This window comes from Gallus gallus, chromosome 10 (assembly GCF_016699485.2).
Source record: "Gallus gallus isolate bGalGal1 chromosome 10, bGalGal1.mat.broiler.GRCg7b, whole genome shotgun sequence".
NCBI classification, from domain to species: Eukaryota; Metazoa; Chordata; class Aves; order Galliformes; family Phasianidae; genus Gallus; species Gallus gallus.
In genome coordinates, this window is record NC_052541.1 from 3134560 (window position 1) to 3152560 (window position 18001).

General features: G+C 38.9%; 1 protein-coding gene across 5 annotated transcripts in view; it reads left to right on the top strand.

Annotated features, from left to right (window-relative positions):
- Nucleotides 1-18001, top strand: part of TSPAN3 (tetraspanin 3) — a 43869-nt gene that overhangs the window by 23060 nt on the left and 2808 nt on the right. For all 5 annotated transcript variants that reach the window (XM_046899005.1, XM_040706288.2, XM_046899006.1 and 2 more), the window contains 5 exons: nt 8730-8921; nt 9923-9997; nt 13922-14023; nt 14255-14407; nt 14645-14728. In XM_046899005.1, coding sequence (XP_046754961.1) covers nt 8730-8921; nt 9923-9997; nt 13922-14023; nt 14255-14407; nt 14645-14728 — 606 coding nt within the window. The remainder of the gene's footprint in view (nt 1-8729; nt 8922-9922; nt 9998-13921; nt 14024-14254; nt 14408-14644; nt 14729-18001) is intronic.

An 18001-nucleotide genomic window follows, 5' to 3' on the forward strand; every position in this document is an offset into this window, starting at 1 on the left:
AAAATGAGTTATGGTCAGGGAAAATGTGTGTCTGTGCAGTCTCACTGGCATTTGTATATACAGCTGTTCAGAGTGAGGAGAAGTAGGTGTGAGGCATATTTAAAAGATCTGTGTTAGGAATAGCCTCCATTGCTTATCTTTGAAGCATCGAGTAGTTGTATCAACCTTTTAGCACAGCTGGAATCTCCTTTGTAGGGGGTGGGTTTTTTTGCACACATAGTTGCAAGTGATACTGAAAGAGCAGTGTGATAGCTGCCAAGCAGTGCTTAGTTTCTCACTGGACTTGAGGTTACTGTGAGCTGCATCTTGAAGGAGTGCTTTATGCTCCTTAGTTGCTGATATAAATCAGGTTGTGTTTTTAATGGATGCAAGTTCTCTGAGTTTTCTTTTCCAGTCCCGAAGTGCAGTGATAGTTTTCATGTTTTATGTATTTGGAAGGTGTTGTTTGCTATTTGCTGCATTTAGTAATTTAATGGCAAGTGTATTTACTCAACGAAAACAGTGTTAAGCACAGAAGCTTTTTTGTGTAAAACTTAGCATAGTGTTTTAGGGTTTTTAATGGCTGTTCTATTCTTGAGACAAACTTGACTCATATGATGTGTAGACAGATTGTGTTTAGATACAAAGTTCTTTGTGTCAAACCAAAATGTCACCAGTGTATTCTGTAAACTATCTCCAGTCTAAGAAGTCAACTTTTGCTGGCAGCTTTTTGACAGGGGGGCAGCTGCAGTGGCCATACTGCTGATAAGTTGTGCATGGAATGATAAATGCAGGTTTCTCCAAAACTGAAAGCCTCACAACCTGTGTCTTGGCTCTTTAGCCAAGCTATAGCCTAAGGGTAGGAAAGAATGAATGTGTACTTCTTTCATAATTTCAGCAAAAGTTGTGCGTCTCATTTTTAAATGGCAAAAGAGCAGGAAGCATTTGAGTTCTTGATTTAGTGTCTTTCATTTGGTGACTGAGCTGAACATGTATAACATTTAGTGCCTATCTAGTTGGCAGTTTAATTGCTTCTGTGCCGTTACAGAAATGTTCTGATTGTCATTCATATGTCATTCCAGTATTGATAATCAGATCATCTAGATTTATACTGAGGCTTTTGACAGTCAACTGCCTATAATTTGTCAAGTAACTGTGAAACCTCCTTGAATTGCTTTTTTTAAACTTAACATGTCTTTTTGGAGTATCATATATAAGTCTTGTGATCAACAGGATTGTCATAATCTTTATGGTATGCATTTATATTACAGAATTAACTTGAATTCTGTATTTAAACTTGAGATTAGTTTGATGCAGCCATTGAAAGCACTGATAACTAGCCAAGTGAATTGGATTTGAAGTGTTTAGACAGTGCTCTCAGCAATATGGTTGGATTTTTGGGTGATCTTACGTGAAGCCATGAATTGGACTCAGTGGTGCTAGTGGGTCCCTTCCAATGCAGGACTTTCTATTATTATAACTTTTTTTCCTCCCTAAGCACAGTTCTGATATTTGTGGGAGGGTGTGAATGTTCAGAACACTTTTTTATAGTTGAGTCTTTTGAATGTGAGATGTTCAGAAAATTATTGCTGCTGCTGCTGCCTGGAGGAAAAAAAGAACAGCTTTATTATACTCTCTAGTCCTGAATGTAACTTGTTAAAAATAATTGATATTTTGAATTCCTGACTACTAAACATTCTGGTTCTTATTTTCTCCTTTGATACTATTTTCTATCTCTTGCTTGGTTTCTTGGGAAAATGTTTAGTAACTATCAGCTGTTCTTTTGATGCTGTGAACCTGATGATGTCTCAATCAGGAAAGTTTAAGCCTTTAAGTGTGTGGGTCACTCCAAAAGTAATGCCTCCTATTTCTTTCCATGGAAACCAGAACAGATAGAAAGAACACCATAACGTTATTGGATAGTGTGAATTCTCAGTTGCAAGTAGTGGTACAATAAAAAGACAAGAAAGAAGACTGGGGAGGAGAACAGCACTATGGGGCTGCACCTCTAGCCAACGTGTAGGTCTCTTAGATCACCCTGACAGTGGTATCAAAAAACAGCCCCATTTTGATTAAGTACTTAATAACAAAAGAGGAACTAAGGTTCTGATGCTTCCTAATAAGTAAAGAGTATTGTCTGGTTTGTTCTGCTGAAGCGAGCAGTTTCACTGATGGCACTTCTAATCATGTGAAGCCACCATACTATTCCTGTTCAGTATGAAACTGATGCAGTGCTCTGAGATGTTTACCTCAGGCTTCTGTATATGTTGCAATAGTTCACATGTTCTGTTTCTGCAATTTCTTTTAATTCACAGAGGTGCTCATCTATGAGTATTTGGTAATTACTAAGCTTTAGGGGGAAAAAAAGGACCAGCAAGAAAAAGGTTTTATTATTTTCTTAATGTAGATGTTATTTAATATTAACAGATCCTTCAGTTGACGAGACTGCTTAAGTAAAATTAATACAGAGTATGCATGTTGGCATTAGCAGATTCCTTTTGCTGCTGCAAATTGTGTAAGGGAGCAAGCTAGTGTAAATGGTACTGCCAGAGGCTTTTTCCAAGAGAAGATGTCCCTGTTTTTGGCAGCAGACATTAAAAGCAGTGCCTTTGCTTGTGCTCACACTGGCTTTCGTAATTCATTAGAAGTAAGATCCTCTTATTTTTCTGTGTTGGACTCAAGTAGGTTGTCAGCTCTAATAATTATGTGGCTGCTCCATATTTGTCTCTGCCTTATGAAAAAGGAAGGTCAGGCGTGCTATCTGATCATAGCTGTACCTGCTCATTCATTTATGGCTGCTGATGTAGCCCAAACTCCACCCAGCTCACTAGTTTGTGATAGTTTCTGGGTAGTCTGATGTTATATTTCATTTTATTACACCTAGGAAGTAAAACAATGATGCTTCTTACTAAGTGCATTTTTCCAAAATACTTTTGGAGTATCTCCCCCTCCGCAGTGGGATAGGGGCAAGAATCAAAGAGCAAAGTAGGGTATGGGTACCCATAGTCCTAGACATTATGTGCTATTACATTAGAGAAACTAGCTGTGCTGTCCTGAACGGGAGTTGTAGCCATCCAAAGTGGAGTGCGTTCATGAATTGCTGGTAGGAAAGGAGGAAGAAAATGCAGCAAGGGCAGAGTTTGGTGAAATCCAGCAATAGGAAGAAATGTAAAAAGTTAAAGCTCACTTCTGTCGGCTTTTAGGAATCAACCAGATAACCCTCTCTTTTCACTGGAAGCTTGAGTGTCTTCTGATCTGGACTTTAAAAGCCAAGGCAATGAGGAAACTTCTCGGGTGTGTTTTGATGTTCAAAGAGTAGATTGACAGATAATCCCGAAGGCTACCTCTGAGGAGATTACTTGAGAGAAGCCTTTTTCTTTGAAGGACTGACTTCTGGATGTGAAAGTAGCCTACTTTGTGCCTCTGCTGCTCTGGCATTGAAATGAGTGCGTTTTCAGGGATGTTGAACAGTTTGGAATCCAGTGCATTGTGCAGAACTTAATCAGGAATTAGGGTATAAAGCTCCTGAAGCATCACAGCCTCTGAATGATTTTCTTAAAGCATTTGGGCACAAATTTTCAGGTAACAAACAGATCAGGTCCTGATTTTTGGCAAGGCTTTTATTTGCTTTTAAGTATAAATCTCATCATGTTTCTTTACAGGATGATCTTCAAGAACTTTGGTTCATGAGGTTTTTTTTTAGGATTGTTCAGATTATAGATTTGTGCTTTAAAAGTTTATACCTGAGAGAAGCAAAAACAGCTTGCAAAGTGAAATGCCATGTACGTGAATAGTATTTAGAATTTAAGTATTGCTTCACTCAGCAAGACAGCTTCATAGCATGGCATAATCATTGTTCTTGTGCAGAGCAAGGAGTCTGGGAACTGGAGTGTCAGGTCAAGTTGTAATTCTGACTAAATAGCTACGAAAGAAGGGTGATATTGGAAACATTTCTTTCAGTTACAGTAAAAATCCTGAGTCCTGTGCCCTGCATCTCACTATCAGTGACACTTAAAATATGGAATGCCATATGCAGAGGAGAGGTTTAGCTCAGCATTTTACTACTGCTATGAAAGCAATTGGACTTGAGGTTTTTCTTCATGCATGGTGTTACAGAATTGAATTTGGCCAGTATAGAAAAAGTCACATGGCTTGATTTTTACTTTGTTTTGTAAACCTTTAAGATACCTCAACTGTGTTATAAAGTTGATTAGAATTGATTAGTTTCCTTCTCGCAAAGGGTTTTGAGAGACAGTCACAGCTCAGTTTTGCATGTAAATAATTATTGATGAGAGAGGAAAAGAGGAGTGGTCAGGAAGCCATTCAGTTCTATGTGGTGGCTGGACATCAATTTAAGCAAGTAGAGAAAAGGGTTGCATGTGAGCTTGTGTTTTGGAGGGGGATGGAGACAGAGACAGGGAGCTGAGAAGAGTGAAGAGGGGCCTGATCCAACATATGAGGCCTTTGAGCTTAAAACTGAAGAACTAGACTTTGAAGTAGAGAAAGCCAAGAAAAAAACCCCAAACTGATGGAAGGGGTTTTTCTGTATCAGACACAAGTTGGGTCATGAATATCCCCGTGCTGGAGAGATACAGAAAAAGTCAAATACAGAAGAGTACTGGGGGGAGGGGGGGGGGGGGAGCACTTATTAAGGTACTGGTTTAAGACTGAAAACTGGATAGTAAACCAGTGATCTCTGTGTACAGGTAGAAAATGTCAATATGTTGATATGCAAATGGAGAAAAGAAACTTGGAATGAAACTGTGATACAACCTCAGACCCCCCCCCCCTCAACATCTTCTGAGTGAATATGGCATTTTTAAAAAAGAAAAGCACATTTTCATCAGACTAGAAAAGCAGTGCGAACTAAGATTCACTAAAGCTTTAACATCAAGAGGGAAATAGGCATGTTGGCAGGATAGTGTGTGTAACATAACAGTGGAATGACCAATATTTGGGCTGAGCAGTGACCTACATTACTGGCAGAACTTACTCATCGGCAGTAGACTTTTGCTGTTGTCATTCAGGGTTCATTATCAAAGAGTGAAATACTTTTCTTAAGTAGTCAGATACCAGAGATATATATATTTATATAAATGTATATATGATGCAAATGCTTTCTCATGTATATATAAAATATAGGAGAATATATATATTATATATATGCACAAATGTTTTCTTCTGTATATATATGAGAAAGCATTTGCATCATATATGTATTATATATATATATACATACACGTATGTATGTATAGTGCTCTGCTTGGAAGGAAAATTAGAGTAGTGTAATAAAGCCATAGGATGTAAATGGAGATGCCTTGTTCCACTGTTGATAAATAAATGATCAGCAGAGCAAGTGCTGTTGATCAATTACTTTCCAGTCATGCTCCTCCTTGGCAGCAAAAATCTTAGCTTTCTAACGTGCTGTGTTTAAGTTATTGGAAGTATGAAGACAGTTTTTAGTGCTTGTTGCTGCCTCCTTTATGCTACAGGGTGTGTCTACAAAATAAGCAGGCTTGTCCACCCCAGTGCATGTGGAAGGTGAAAGCTGACTTCAGTGAAAGCAGGCATTGGCTTAGGAGTCTGCATTACAGCGGCCCAAAGATGGAGGGAACGCCAAATTTTAAAGGCTTTCCTGTAACACTTTGAGTGATGCTTTTTATCACTGTATGCACTGTACAGTAGATGTTCTGGTTTTCCATCCAGTTACTTGCGTATCTGTGCTTTATTCAGCATGTCCTTGGAGCCTGGTGCCAAAGCAATCATATCAAGCTTTTCTGAACTACAGGAGGCCTATATAGCCTTAAATTTTTGCTCTGATGAATGGGGCATCTAAGTGTTAAAGACTTAGTCAACAAACTATTCTCATCAACTGTATTTGTCTTGGCAGTCTTTTTAAAGGTTAACTCATGCTAAAACAAGAGTATGCCACATCAGGTTCAGTACTGTAAGTTAAATGCAAACAGCTCCAAAGGGATGTGTGAATGCTGAACAGCCAGTCATCTCCATAGAGCATGCATGTGACCTGGCACAGATTCAGGAGCTGCTGCCATCTCTATTCAGAGCCTTGAGCAGACTGTTTGAGAATTCTCCTTTCGGTCCTGCTTCTAAAGGACTCACTTGAAATTTGTGCAGGTCGTGTATTTGATTTATATTTAATGATAGGAGAAACACATTTATAAATATGATGGCTTTTCATTTAAATGTTTTGGTGCTCAAGTTGAGCAAACTTGCTATTCTGTGGATTTACTTTCTGCCCTTCAGAATAATAAGTATTGAATAAGTATTGATATTTGGATTATTATACTTTTTAGTGCCTCCTTGTGACATTGCTTGTGATACAGATCTTAGTTTTTCTGCATTATTTCCTTCTTTTCTGCTTTTTCTGTGCTTATTAATTTCTGAGGCTGTATGTGCTAGACTTGTCCTGCATAGTACTGAAAGGGCAGAGCTTCTCCAAATGTGAATGCTTCTCAAAGGAGGGATGGGAAGCTGACATCTGTAGTTAGTTTTGTAGTGCTTGATTTCTTTCTCTATTCAAAGGTATTTAAATGCATATGCTCACGCAGTTAGCAGGAGTCTCAAGTCTGCCTGTACAAACTATATTTTTCTTAAAGAAGATGGAAGCTGCTTAAATTTTCACCATAGAGGAAGACAAAGAGGCTCACAAATGCTTCTGCTTTCACTTCTGTTGAATATTTTCTGTGCCTGATGCCAGCTGCAGCCGTTTTTCTCTGTCGCCTCACATAATACCATATCTCTAACAAGCATTTTAGTTCTTAGAGGTGGGAGATGACATCACTGGCCTGTCATTCACATGCTTCATTGCTAGGCAACAGTTAATGTAATTCCACTGTTCAGTGACACTACTTTGAATCTTTGCTTTGTCTACAGAAATTGTATATCTGCGTTTAGCCATGCTGCACCTAACATAGCAGGATTTCTGCAGTTGGATTAGCACTTGGTGCTTTGTGTGAAGGGGCAAGTGTCTTAATAGCTTGTTCACCTCAGGTTTTGCTGTCTGGAGGTGATATCTCACTGTTGGTCTTTGACTGTTAATTTTCACTTTCATGACTGTTGTATCTATATCGTACTTCTTACTGGATGAATGTGAGCTTCTGGGTGCTTTAAATTCCTGTGGAGTACGCTCTTACCTTTACTGTGGAAATAGAGGCAGAGAGGTGGAATATGTAGTTCAGATCCACACAGAGAGGAGGGTACTTTTGAGCTGGCTCTTAACACTGTTTTTTTTTAAGCTAGTGTTTCTATAACCAGGTGCTGCAGAGCGTATTTTGAATGTGAGACTTCATCCTAGCAGTGTTTATCCAGTGTTGTTTCGTGGAAAATAGTTGCAGTAATATTGCAGAACTAAGTGTAGATAGTAGCGAAGTGTGCTGAAATAATAGGCACCAGTTTTCTCAAATCTTATTCTGTGCTATACTGATCAGGCTGCCCAAGGAGGCTGTTGAATCTTCACCCTTAGAGAGTTTCAAGACTGGACAAACTGTTGAGCAGCTTTGTCTGAATTCCTTGTTGATCCAGCGTTCAACAGAAAATCGGACTAAATGATCTCCCGAGATCTCTCCTGGCCTGAAGTATTCATTGGCACTGCTATTGCCTGGCCCAGTCTCGTAGTGCTTCAGTTGCTGGAACTAGCTGTCGGTATCCTGTCTGCCCTCTTGTTTCACAGTGCAGGGGTAGGGGTGGTGACAAAGCCTCTGAGTGGGAAGGGAGGGCAGGAGAGGGGCAGGCTGCAGCATTCCTCCCTGGGTCCTGTTGAGTGAACTTCAGTGCCTGAGATGTGGATTGGAAGGGGTTGCACAAACCTTTACTGCAAGATGAAATTCCTCAAATCATGCCTTAGTCTTTGCACCCTCTGAATGGATTGTTTTAACTTAGCCTAACAAAGCAATGTAATTCATATGCGTTGTGATACCAGGGGAGTATCATGAGACATCCAAATGATGTTGAATGTCGTTGCAAATCAAATCGAATGGATATAATTGCTTTATTTTAAGTGTGAATGCAATGGTTTCATTCTGTAGTGTGGTGCTATTTGATTCAGGCCATATATTGTTATATGGTGGTAACTTGAAGTGATTTTTCTTCCCCCCACATTGTAGAAAAGGACCACTTAGTATATTGACCTGTAGGAGAATGGCTCTTTTCCTATATCTTTCAGCAGTTGGTGATTTAGACTTCAAAGAAGCTGCTGTCTCTAGTAGTTCACAAAGCATGTATGCATTCTGTTCAGACCTTAAATCATGGGTAGTAAGTGAAGAAAGAAGTAGTTAACTGATGGTAGTTAAAAACCACATACATATTCGGAATAGCTGTACAATTGCTAATAAACCGTCTCTGAAAGTGGTCTGAAATCCATTTATCTGAAGTATACAGTTTGTGAATGTAGAAAGCTAAGCAGCACAGGAGGGAATGTATCAGAGAAGGGAGCAAGGTTTTGGTGTTATTAGTATGGTTACCATCATTTCTTAACTACATTCCTTAGGAGACTAATATAGCATAGTCAAAACTCGAACCATCTAGATTAATTGTAATTGGGAAGCTAGCCTCTGTTTGAGATATTCCAGACGAACATACACTGTGATCTACGGAAGATGACTAAAATAATAAATATATGTATTTCTGAAGAGCACTACTTTGTGGTACTTGATAAAAATAATTGTTACACAGTAGCCTTGCAGATGGGAGTTTGGTGTTCAAAGAAGCTTAAATGTTATTGTCTATTGTAGGCAGCAGCAGGCATACTGTGCTACGTGGGAGCCTATGTGTTCATCACATATGACGACTATGATCACTTCTTTGAAGATGTCTACACGCTCATTCCAGCAGTTATCATCATAGCTGTGGGAACACTTCTTTTTATTATTGGACTTATTGGATGCTGTGCCACGATTCGCGAAAGTCGCTGTGGACTCGCTACGGTAAGTTGCACAGCTGCTGTGTGATGGTGTTTCCTTGTTGTGCATCTGGCCTTTGCCCTTCTAGTAGATTTTCAAAAATGCATGTTTTTTTAATATTTCCTCTCATCTTGTTTTATAGCCTGAAATGCTGTTAATTTTGTTCCTAACACCCTATTTTGGTTTTCTGTTCTAAATAATGGTGTTAGTTTGCCTGTTCAGGCAGCAGAAGAGTCTTTGTGTTCCACATGTCAGAGCTGTGGTCTTTATTTTTTTTTTAAATCACCTCCTTATAATTAAGTCAGAATAAATGTTAAATCTGTTTTATGTTTTCTGTTTGAAAAGGAGTGGGAGAAGGAGAAAGGTGAGACAGGAGCCCTCTTGCATTAAACATATAGCATTGAGGCTGACTGGGAATGATTGTGATGCTTAAATGTTCTTTGTATGGCTTAATTTGGACACTTAGTTTCCAGAAAATTATGTTTTCAAGCATTTTAACTTTAGCTTGAGAATTAGGTATGATTTAAGTTAGGTCAGTATTTAAATCATCCCCACTTTGTTGCTGTTGGATGTTGTCTAGACTAACTGAATGCTTAAAAGTCCTCTCAAGTATACTAATACAAATGTATAGCTTGTTGTTTCAAGCTGAGAAAACATTCCCTTAGTCTCTAACACTTTTAGTAATAGCCTGAGTAGCTTCTTTGATGTATGGCTGTCATATTTACCTCATAAAAGGGGGGAAAAAAGCACTTCAGTGAAGTGCTTCAGTATGGCTTTTCAGTCCAAATGATCAACACTTACCTTAGGACCTGGGTGGTCTTAATTCTTATTACTTGGTAAAACTATAAGCTATAAAACTTAAGTCACCTCAGGACTCACTTGGTCAACTTACTTGCCTGCTTTAGGTAATTTGCTAAGTTGAAACCTGAGAAACTACTTCATAGTAAATCAAAGGCTGTTCTAAGACTTTCAGATAGTCACTGTGTGAAAATCTTTGCACAAATACTCTGAATTGTGTTTTACAGTTTGTGATCATCCTGCTTCTGGTTTTCATTACTGAAGTGGTGGTGGTGGTTCTTGGATACATCTACAGAGCAAAGGTAATAACCTTTAAATTTGAGTAAATATTTTACTGTGAACTGTGACCAAAATACAGAGATGTAGTCTTTGCTGTACTTGATTCTGTAGAACCATTAGTGGATATTCATTCATTGTGTTAATTTGATATCTTAAAATTTAGAACAGCAGTATCTCAAACTTATTGATAAGAGTTTAACATTATCAATTACCTCAGTGTACATTATATTTCTGGTATCTTTGGCTGTGCATTGAACAGATAAGTTGATCAAATGGGACTCTAGCTTGTGGTGCACGTGGTCCCTAGAAGCAATTGAAGAAAGCTGTGTACTTCCCAAGAATGTTGGATTCATATATGCTAACTTGAATGGTTGCTTTTTGCTCCAGTTTACACGGAAACATAATGTATAACATCATAGTCTTTCAGAAATTACCATGCATCTGATTTGGTCTGAGCTGCAGTCATTCTAAGTTCCAGTGTAAGAGTGGTTTACTATTCTCTGGTTAACAGCATTCAGGGCAGATAAAAGATGCATACATCTGTCTTCTGTGGCCTGTCTGAAATTACACACTTGAATTGCCTGAAAATTGGATTGGTCCCAACTTGTATGTTCCTTTGTCTTGCCACTACACAGCTTCACAAGCAGTAATGAAGGGTCAGAGCTTGGGAGAAAGAAGGGCATGGAGCATCTTTTTAGTGACAGCATGGCCTTATGCTAACCTCACTGACTTGCAGGAGTCAGTATTTGAAAACTAAATTTTAAATCTCCTCAAAGGGCAAACAAAGTTTCTGTTAGTAAGAAATGGCCATTTTCTGCTACCCTTTGGTACTTCCTGTTTTAAACTGTTGTTCTCAAGGTCAACAAGAATGTCATACCTATTATAAGTGAAATTGGGAGGTGAAGACTGCCTAGATCTCTGGTTATTTTTGATTACTTTCTTCTGATTAATTGCTGTTTGGACATGCAGAGATGGAATCAGGAAAGCCAAGGCATAGATGGAACTGAACTTGACAAGGGATGCAAAAAATAACAAAAAGGGTGTCTTTAGATGCATGAGTCAGAAGAGGCAGACAAAGCAGAATGTACACCATCTGGTAAATGAGAAGGGAGAACTGGCTTCATCAGACATGTAGAAGGCTGAGGTACTCAGCGTATCCTTTGCCTCAGTGTTCTCTGGCAGTCAGGCTTCCCATGCTTCTCATGTCCCTGAAATTTGTAAGCAAGGATCAGGGGACTGAAATCCATCCCAGTGTAAGAGCAGAGCAAGTCCGAGATTGTTTCATGAGGCTGAATGTTCACAAGTCTGTGGCACCAGGTGACATGCATTTCAGGGTTCTGAAGGAACTGGCTGATTTGGCTACCAGGCCACTCTCCATCACATTAGAAAAGCTGTGGATGCATCTTTTAAGAAAGGAAGGAAAACCTGAGGAACTACAGGCCACTGAGCCTTATGTCTGTGCTGGGGAAGATCATGGAGATCCTCCTGGAAGAGATGCTAAGGCACATGTGAGATAAGGAGGCTGTGATAGCCAGCGTGGCTTCACTGAGATTGTGCCCAACCAGTCTAGTGGCCTTCTATGGAGGAGTGACAGTATCAGTGGACAAAGGAAGGGCAACTGATGTTGTCTGCTTAGCCTTTGACATGTTCCTGCACCACCTCCTTATCTCTAGATTGGAGAAATGCAGATTTGAAGGCAGGACTGTTTGGTGGATAAACAGTTAATTGGATGGTCGCAGCCAGAGGGTTGTGGTCAGTGGCTCTATGTCCACATGGAGGCTGGTCACAAGTGATATCCCCTAGGCGTCTGTCTTAAACATCTTCATCAATGACATAGTGGGATCAAGTGCACACTTAAGAAGTTTGCTGATGACACCGAACTGAACAGTGCATTTGACACAACAGAGGGAGGGGACACCATCCAGTGGGCCCATGTGAATGTGTTCAACAGTGCCAAGTGCAAGGTGTTGCACTGGAGTCATTCCAGTCATGGATATGCGTACAGACTGGGAGAAGAACTCCTTGAGAGCAGACGTGCTGAGAAGGACATGAGGGTTCTGGTAGATGTAAAGCATGAGCCAGCAGTGTGCTCCTGCAGCCCAGAAGCCAATAGTACCTTGGGCTGCAACACAAAAAGAGTGGCCAGCAGGATTGTGACCCTGTACTCTACCCTTATGAGGCCCCATCTGGAGTACTGTGTGCAGGCCTGGGGCCCCTGGCCCAAGTGGGATGTGGAGCTGTTGGAGTGGGTCCAGAGGAGGGTCACAAAGATAATCAGAAGGCTGGAGTACCTTTCCTGTGAGGGAGCTGGGGGTGTTCAGCCTGTAGAAAAGAAGGCTCTGGGGAGACCTCACTGTGTCCTTCCAATACTTGAGGGGAGTTTGTAAGCAGGAGGGGGACCAATTCTTTACACTAATAGTGACAAGAGTAAAAGTAAAAGAAAGGACGTTTATGTTAGATGTTAGGAAGAAATTTTTTATTCACAGGGTGGTGAGGCACTGGAACAGGTTTCCCAGAGAGGTATTCAGGGCCAGGTTAGATGGAGCTTTGGGCCATCTGGTCTCCTGGTTGGTAACTGTCCATGGCAGGGGGATTGGAACTTGATTATCTGCAAGGTTCCTTTTTTTGTGCTTTGTCTTTCACACACACTGCCTTAAGTGAAAGAAGTCAAACAACAGACGAGTATTTATTGAAAATTGTTTTTATCTGTGTAACAAAATGAGGATACCTTTTTCTGTATGAATCAGTGTTCTAAATTGCATTACTTAAACAACTGATTTCAAACTAGTCTGAAACAAGTTGCCTGTTTAGGTTAAATTGTATTTAGTTTTTATCTGTCTTAACACAGACCTACTTGTGAAAATAACCAGTATTCTTGGAAGGGGACAATAAGCTTGTGCAATTGCTGCAGAAAATCCTTCACTTAAAGCAGTTGAACACCCTGAATCTTTCTGCCATGATGTGTTCACAAGATATTCCTACTATAATTTGCAGTTCTGTAGAATCTGCTTGCTTCATGTTCAGTCATGAAATTAAAATTCCTTGTGCATAATTCCTTCTGAAAGTGGTTATTCTGAACTGACTTCTTTTTTTTTTAAACTTCAGTACTGAAGTTCCAAAAGACCAAACTTTCTGTGCATTTATGTAACAATTTACAAAATTGTATTTCTCAAAAGATTCTAGCAAGACTTCCTACAGAGTGGATATTGGACATCTTTTGGGGGACAAGTGATGATTCTTGAGTGGCATCCATTTTTAACACAAGTACTGAACAGCATCTTTAGCAGCTTGACTCATCTGCAGTAGCTTAAGCTATTCCAGTAGCTGTTGCTATGTACCACGTATTGCCATCAACATTTCTCAGAAAGCATGGGGGAGGTGGATTTCATAGAAAGTTTGATCACTGTAGGATAGAATAGTCAATCGAAATACCTCATCTTTAATTCTTTACCCGTGCTTTGGTCAGAATGGGGAAAGCAGGTGATGTGACTTAGTTATATCCTTGTGGTCCCACACAAAATGAGGTAGTCTGGCTGGCTCTAGTGATATGGCTTTGGAACTTTGAAAATGAGTAGAAAGTGGAAAGGTGCATACTCGCTCTAATGGAGAGCTCTTAATTCCATGGAATGTTTGGTACTGTGAGTTGTGATAGGGTGTTACAATGACGGCACTTTCTTTTCTGAGACAGACCACTAAGTTTCTTTGCATAAAGTCTTACTGAAGGTAACTCCTTGTTTTTTCTTGACCGTTAGCTTTAAGTTAGTAATATATTTGCCAAAGTCAGGTCAGAATTTTAATAAGCTGTACCATCAAAGTACGCTTAACTTGATATGCTAGGGAATTACCTTGGTTTTCTCAGTTTTATACTTAAAAGTGAAGTTATTTTACCTAGACCTATACTACTTGTGTTGGTGTGCTAATGCTAATACTTTGCTTATGCTTCGCAGGTAGAAGATGAAGTTGATCATAGCATTCAAAAGGTATATAACGGATACAATGGGACAAATCCTGATGCAGCCAGCCGTGCTATTGACTATGTACAGAGGCAGGTGAGATGGCCAGTGGTGTGAAATATTAAATAATTTTGGGCTGTATGCCACTTAACTATCCATTCAGTCTATGATTTGCTTAAATAACACTGTCATATAATTTGCATTACTTAAGTAACAAAACAACCTAACCTTACCATGTTTGTGCTTTTGATATTACAGCTAAAACTTCTGTGTTGTTCAATTTAATGACTGGTAAACACAGTAGCTCTTTACCTGTGTGTTTTTCAGCTGCGCTGTTGTGGGATCCATAACTACACAGACTGGGAGAATACTGTCTGGTTCAAACAAACTAAGAACAACAGTGTGCCACTTAGCTGTTGCAAAGCAACTCTCAGCAATTGTACTGGCAGTTTGACCCGTCCAATGGACCTTTATTCTGAGGTAAGACAGCCCAAGTATGAGCCTAGGTATGAGCTTTTGCTGACAATCATTTAATTTTCTTTTTGGTATAAGTATCCTATCTGGTGTGAAAGTTATTAACAGGAAGTAAACATGACTTCTGAAGAAAAACCCTTTTTTCTTGTTGTATTTTTCTGCCTTATTTAATGCTTTTGGGGATTTTTATGTGTATCTAAATGTGGTTGCCAGAGGGATATATAACAAGCCTCTTTGTTTCAGGGCTGTGAGGCTCTGGTTGTAAAGAAGCTTCAAGAGATAATGATGTATGTCATCTGGGCAGCACTAGCATTTGCTGCTATTCAGGTAAGAGAATGTTCTTTGTCTGTAAACTCAAATGACATTTTAAAGTGCTGTCCAGGCTATTAGAGTTATGTGCAGGATACTGACAACTTTAGTTTGTACTTGGTTTGAGAGAGAAACGAACCTCAGTCAAAATGATCTAAATACTTCAAGACAAAACTTCTCAATTAAGCGTGGTCTAAAATCTGCTGCAAACAGGAATGTATATTCTGTTAGATTTCAAGATAGCTGAGAAGTCTGTTATGTGCAATAATCAATTAGAATGTAGGTGATAAATTACATCTTGAAACTAATTATCTTAAGCATCAGGTGTCTATCTCTGTGAATGTGCTCTGAAGGCATTTGAGACTTGAAATAAAAATTTGCATATTTAATTTACAGCTTTGAAACAGATGCTTCATACTTCATGCCATTTTAGAGGTACATCAGTGTATGCTTCACGGCATACATATGATGTTGAGACCACGCACAAAATGCAGCAAGGTTTTTGATACCAATATTTGCTCTTGTTCAGTAGAATTCTGCATTCTCTTGAAGGTGTCTTGGGTGCTGGACTTGAACCAAAACAGGGCTCTAATGCAGAGACCCTGCTTGCTTAAGATTGAGTGCAGGCCATCTTCCAGAGGAATCCTAATTGGTATAGTTTTCCTGGTCATTAAAAGTAACTAGGGAAACAGTATCTCAGTATTTACTGAGATTAAAAAACCACAGGAAAGCCATAAAACTGTTTGCCTTTTAAACATTCCTGTAAAATTGAAATTTTGAGCTTTCATCAATCAGGCAGGCTTAGTACATTAATCACATTTTCAGTTGTGGCAATTTTATGGTCTCTGAGAAATGTACTACATATGCTGAATCCCAAGAGATTTGAAAACTACTTTTCAATTACTTTCGTACTCTTAATAGCATTTGAATACAGAAAACATTATTTCTGTTGAATTGGGAAGCTTAAGCACTTCAATTTTTAAAACCAGCTTTTGAGCTGGATTGTGTGTTTTGAAGGTGAGCAAATCATCTTTTGAAAGCAGTTTTGAGAGAATAATTCAATTTCTATTTCTGTTCTACTAGGCTGTACTCATAGGTAACAGTGTATTCAGTACTCCTGTTGAACTGTCCAGAGCCAGATTACTTCAGATATGAAACTTAAAATTGGATGAGTTTGGTGCTCAGTGTGCTGAAGAAAGATATTTTTAACTGCTATTCTTAATTTTTACCTCCTAAAGCAATATTTAGTCAGCTCAAATACTGAAATACATTTCTGTAATTAAAATATAGATATTTCCACAACAACAGTTAATCTGGCAGATTTTTGTTGTAGAAAACGTGTGTTATGAGACTGGGTGAGCTGAATAGAGAGGAGGCATTATTCAGAATATTGGAGTTTGCAGGTTGATTAAAAGGTCCACTCCAATATGCTATTATAACTATTATAATTCCTCTCTGTTGGGATTGGGCCAGAATTTCTACCACACACTTGAAATGCAAATGTGACTACTTGCATCCTTCTGTTCTTCCTGGCTAATCAATTCTAGGCAAGCATGTTGGTTGTATTCCTTTTGCAGTGGATGCTTTAATTTGTCTCCATGTCAGTAACAAAGCAATTGGCAGAAAGTACGTATCTAAACAGCTTGAAAGAAAATAAGACCATCTGACAAATTTCTTTGCTGGTGCTGTAGTAATGCTATGTGTCACAGTCTGTGACACCCGTTTAGAAAAGTTAATTTCAGAAAAACCTACACAGATTTATTTTTTATTAATGTCTCCTATCTGTTTCCACTGAAACTGCAACAGATACGAAGAGCACAATAACACTGTTAGAGCAAATTCTCAGCTACAAAACACACTTTTTCGACATCAGTACTGTTTGCTACACATTTTCACCAGTGATGAACAGTAGCCTGCATGCTGTGCTTGTGAAAACATACACCAGTAGATGTGACTCAGTGTTGCCAATGATAACAAAATGGAACAGAATATTGGTAGGGAATATTCACTGCCTTTCCACCATCATCTGCCTCTGGGCCAACATAATAAAATAGGGCACGTTACTTTCTGGACAGCCTGAATGCAGGCTGTTGGGAATACCTTTGAAGTTTTGGTTTAGTAATATTCACTGCATGGTTATCACATTTACATCTATCAGAGGTCAGATTTTTATATTTTTTCTACAGTTCAAATTTTTACAAGTTGGCATGTTTTCAAAAGATTTAAGTTTCAATCAAGTTAATACTAATTAACTAATTACTAAGTAACTAATTAATTACTTCTCAAATAGAAGATGTGAGTTGTGACATTGTCCTGTTTGAAATACAGCATTAAAGTATGCGTTTAGCCTGATTCTCAGCAAAATAGCCTGCAGGACAATTGAAATGCAGATAAGACTGAGAGCTTCAGTGGATGGCCTGTAACCTATGCCGTGTCCTGTTGAGGAATAGTAATCTGTTTGTTGGGTTTTTTTGTACCTTTTGGCCAATTCTATTATCATTCTTATAAGCATTGTCCTCTCTGAACAGATTTTTATTTTGTGATGCAAGAAGACTGTTCAGAGCTTACCTCATAGCTTAAAGACAGCAAATTTAGCCTTCGTTGCCTTCTTTAAAATGGAAAGACTGAGAGGAGAAGAGAAGAACTTTCTTAAGGATTTTGGTTTGTGGGAAGACTTAGTCTTTTCTGCATAGAACTAATTTTTAGGGTGTTCATATTCCAGTTACCATGGGGATCTGGAAGGGTGTGATAATTCCTTAGTATCAACCACAGTGACAGCACTGAACTATTAATAAATTGGAAATGAAATGAAGGGAGCAAAGGCATTGCAGTGGATTAAGCGCTGCTTGATTAGCTGCGAGAGTTCATTCTTAGGTATCTTCTTAAATAAATGATCATCTGAGATACTAAATGTGCCGTATGTGTACAGCCAGATAGGTTTTTAGCAGGACCAAAAAAAGGCTAATTGGTTTGATGAAAGGAGATTGGGCATAGTTAATACTAGCAGGCAAATTAAAGAAGGGAAAAAAACAAAACCTGACTGTGGGAGATGTTGAAACTTCTCTGAAAGCTGTTCAAGCTTTATAAGATGTATGTGTCGTTCTTCAGCAGATTTTTGTTCACAGCATTAAGTAGCAATTGGAGAGAAACAGAATTAAATGCCTTAGAACACTTGAGAGATGGTAGCTTATTTTTCAAAAATTACATGCTAAATTATTTCTGTCAAGAAATGTGAAGTGTGAAAGTTAATTCTGTGCTTACAGTAGATTTCAGGAATATGCTTGCTACTCA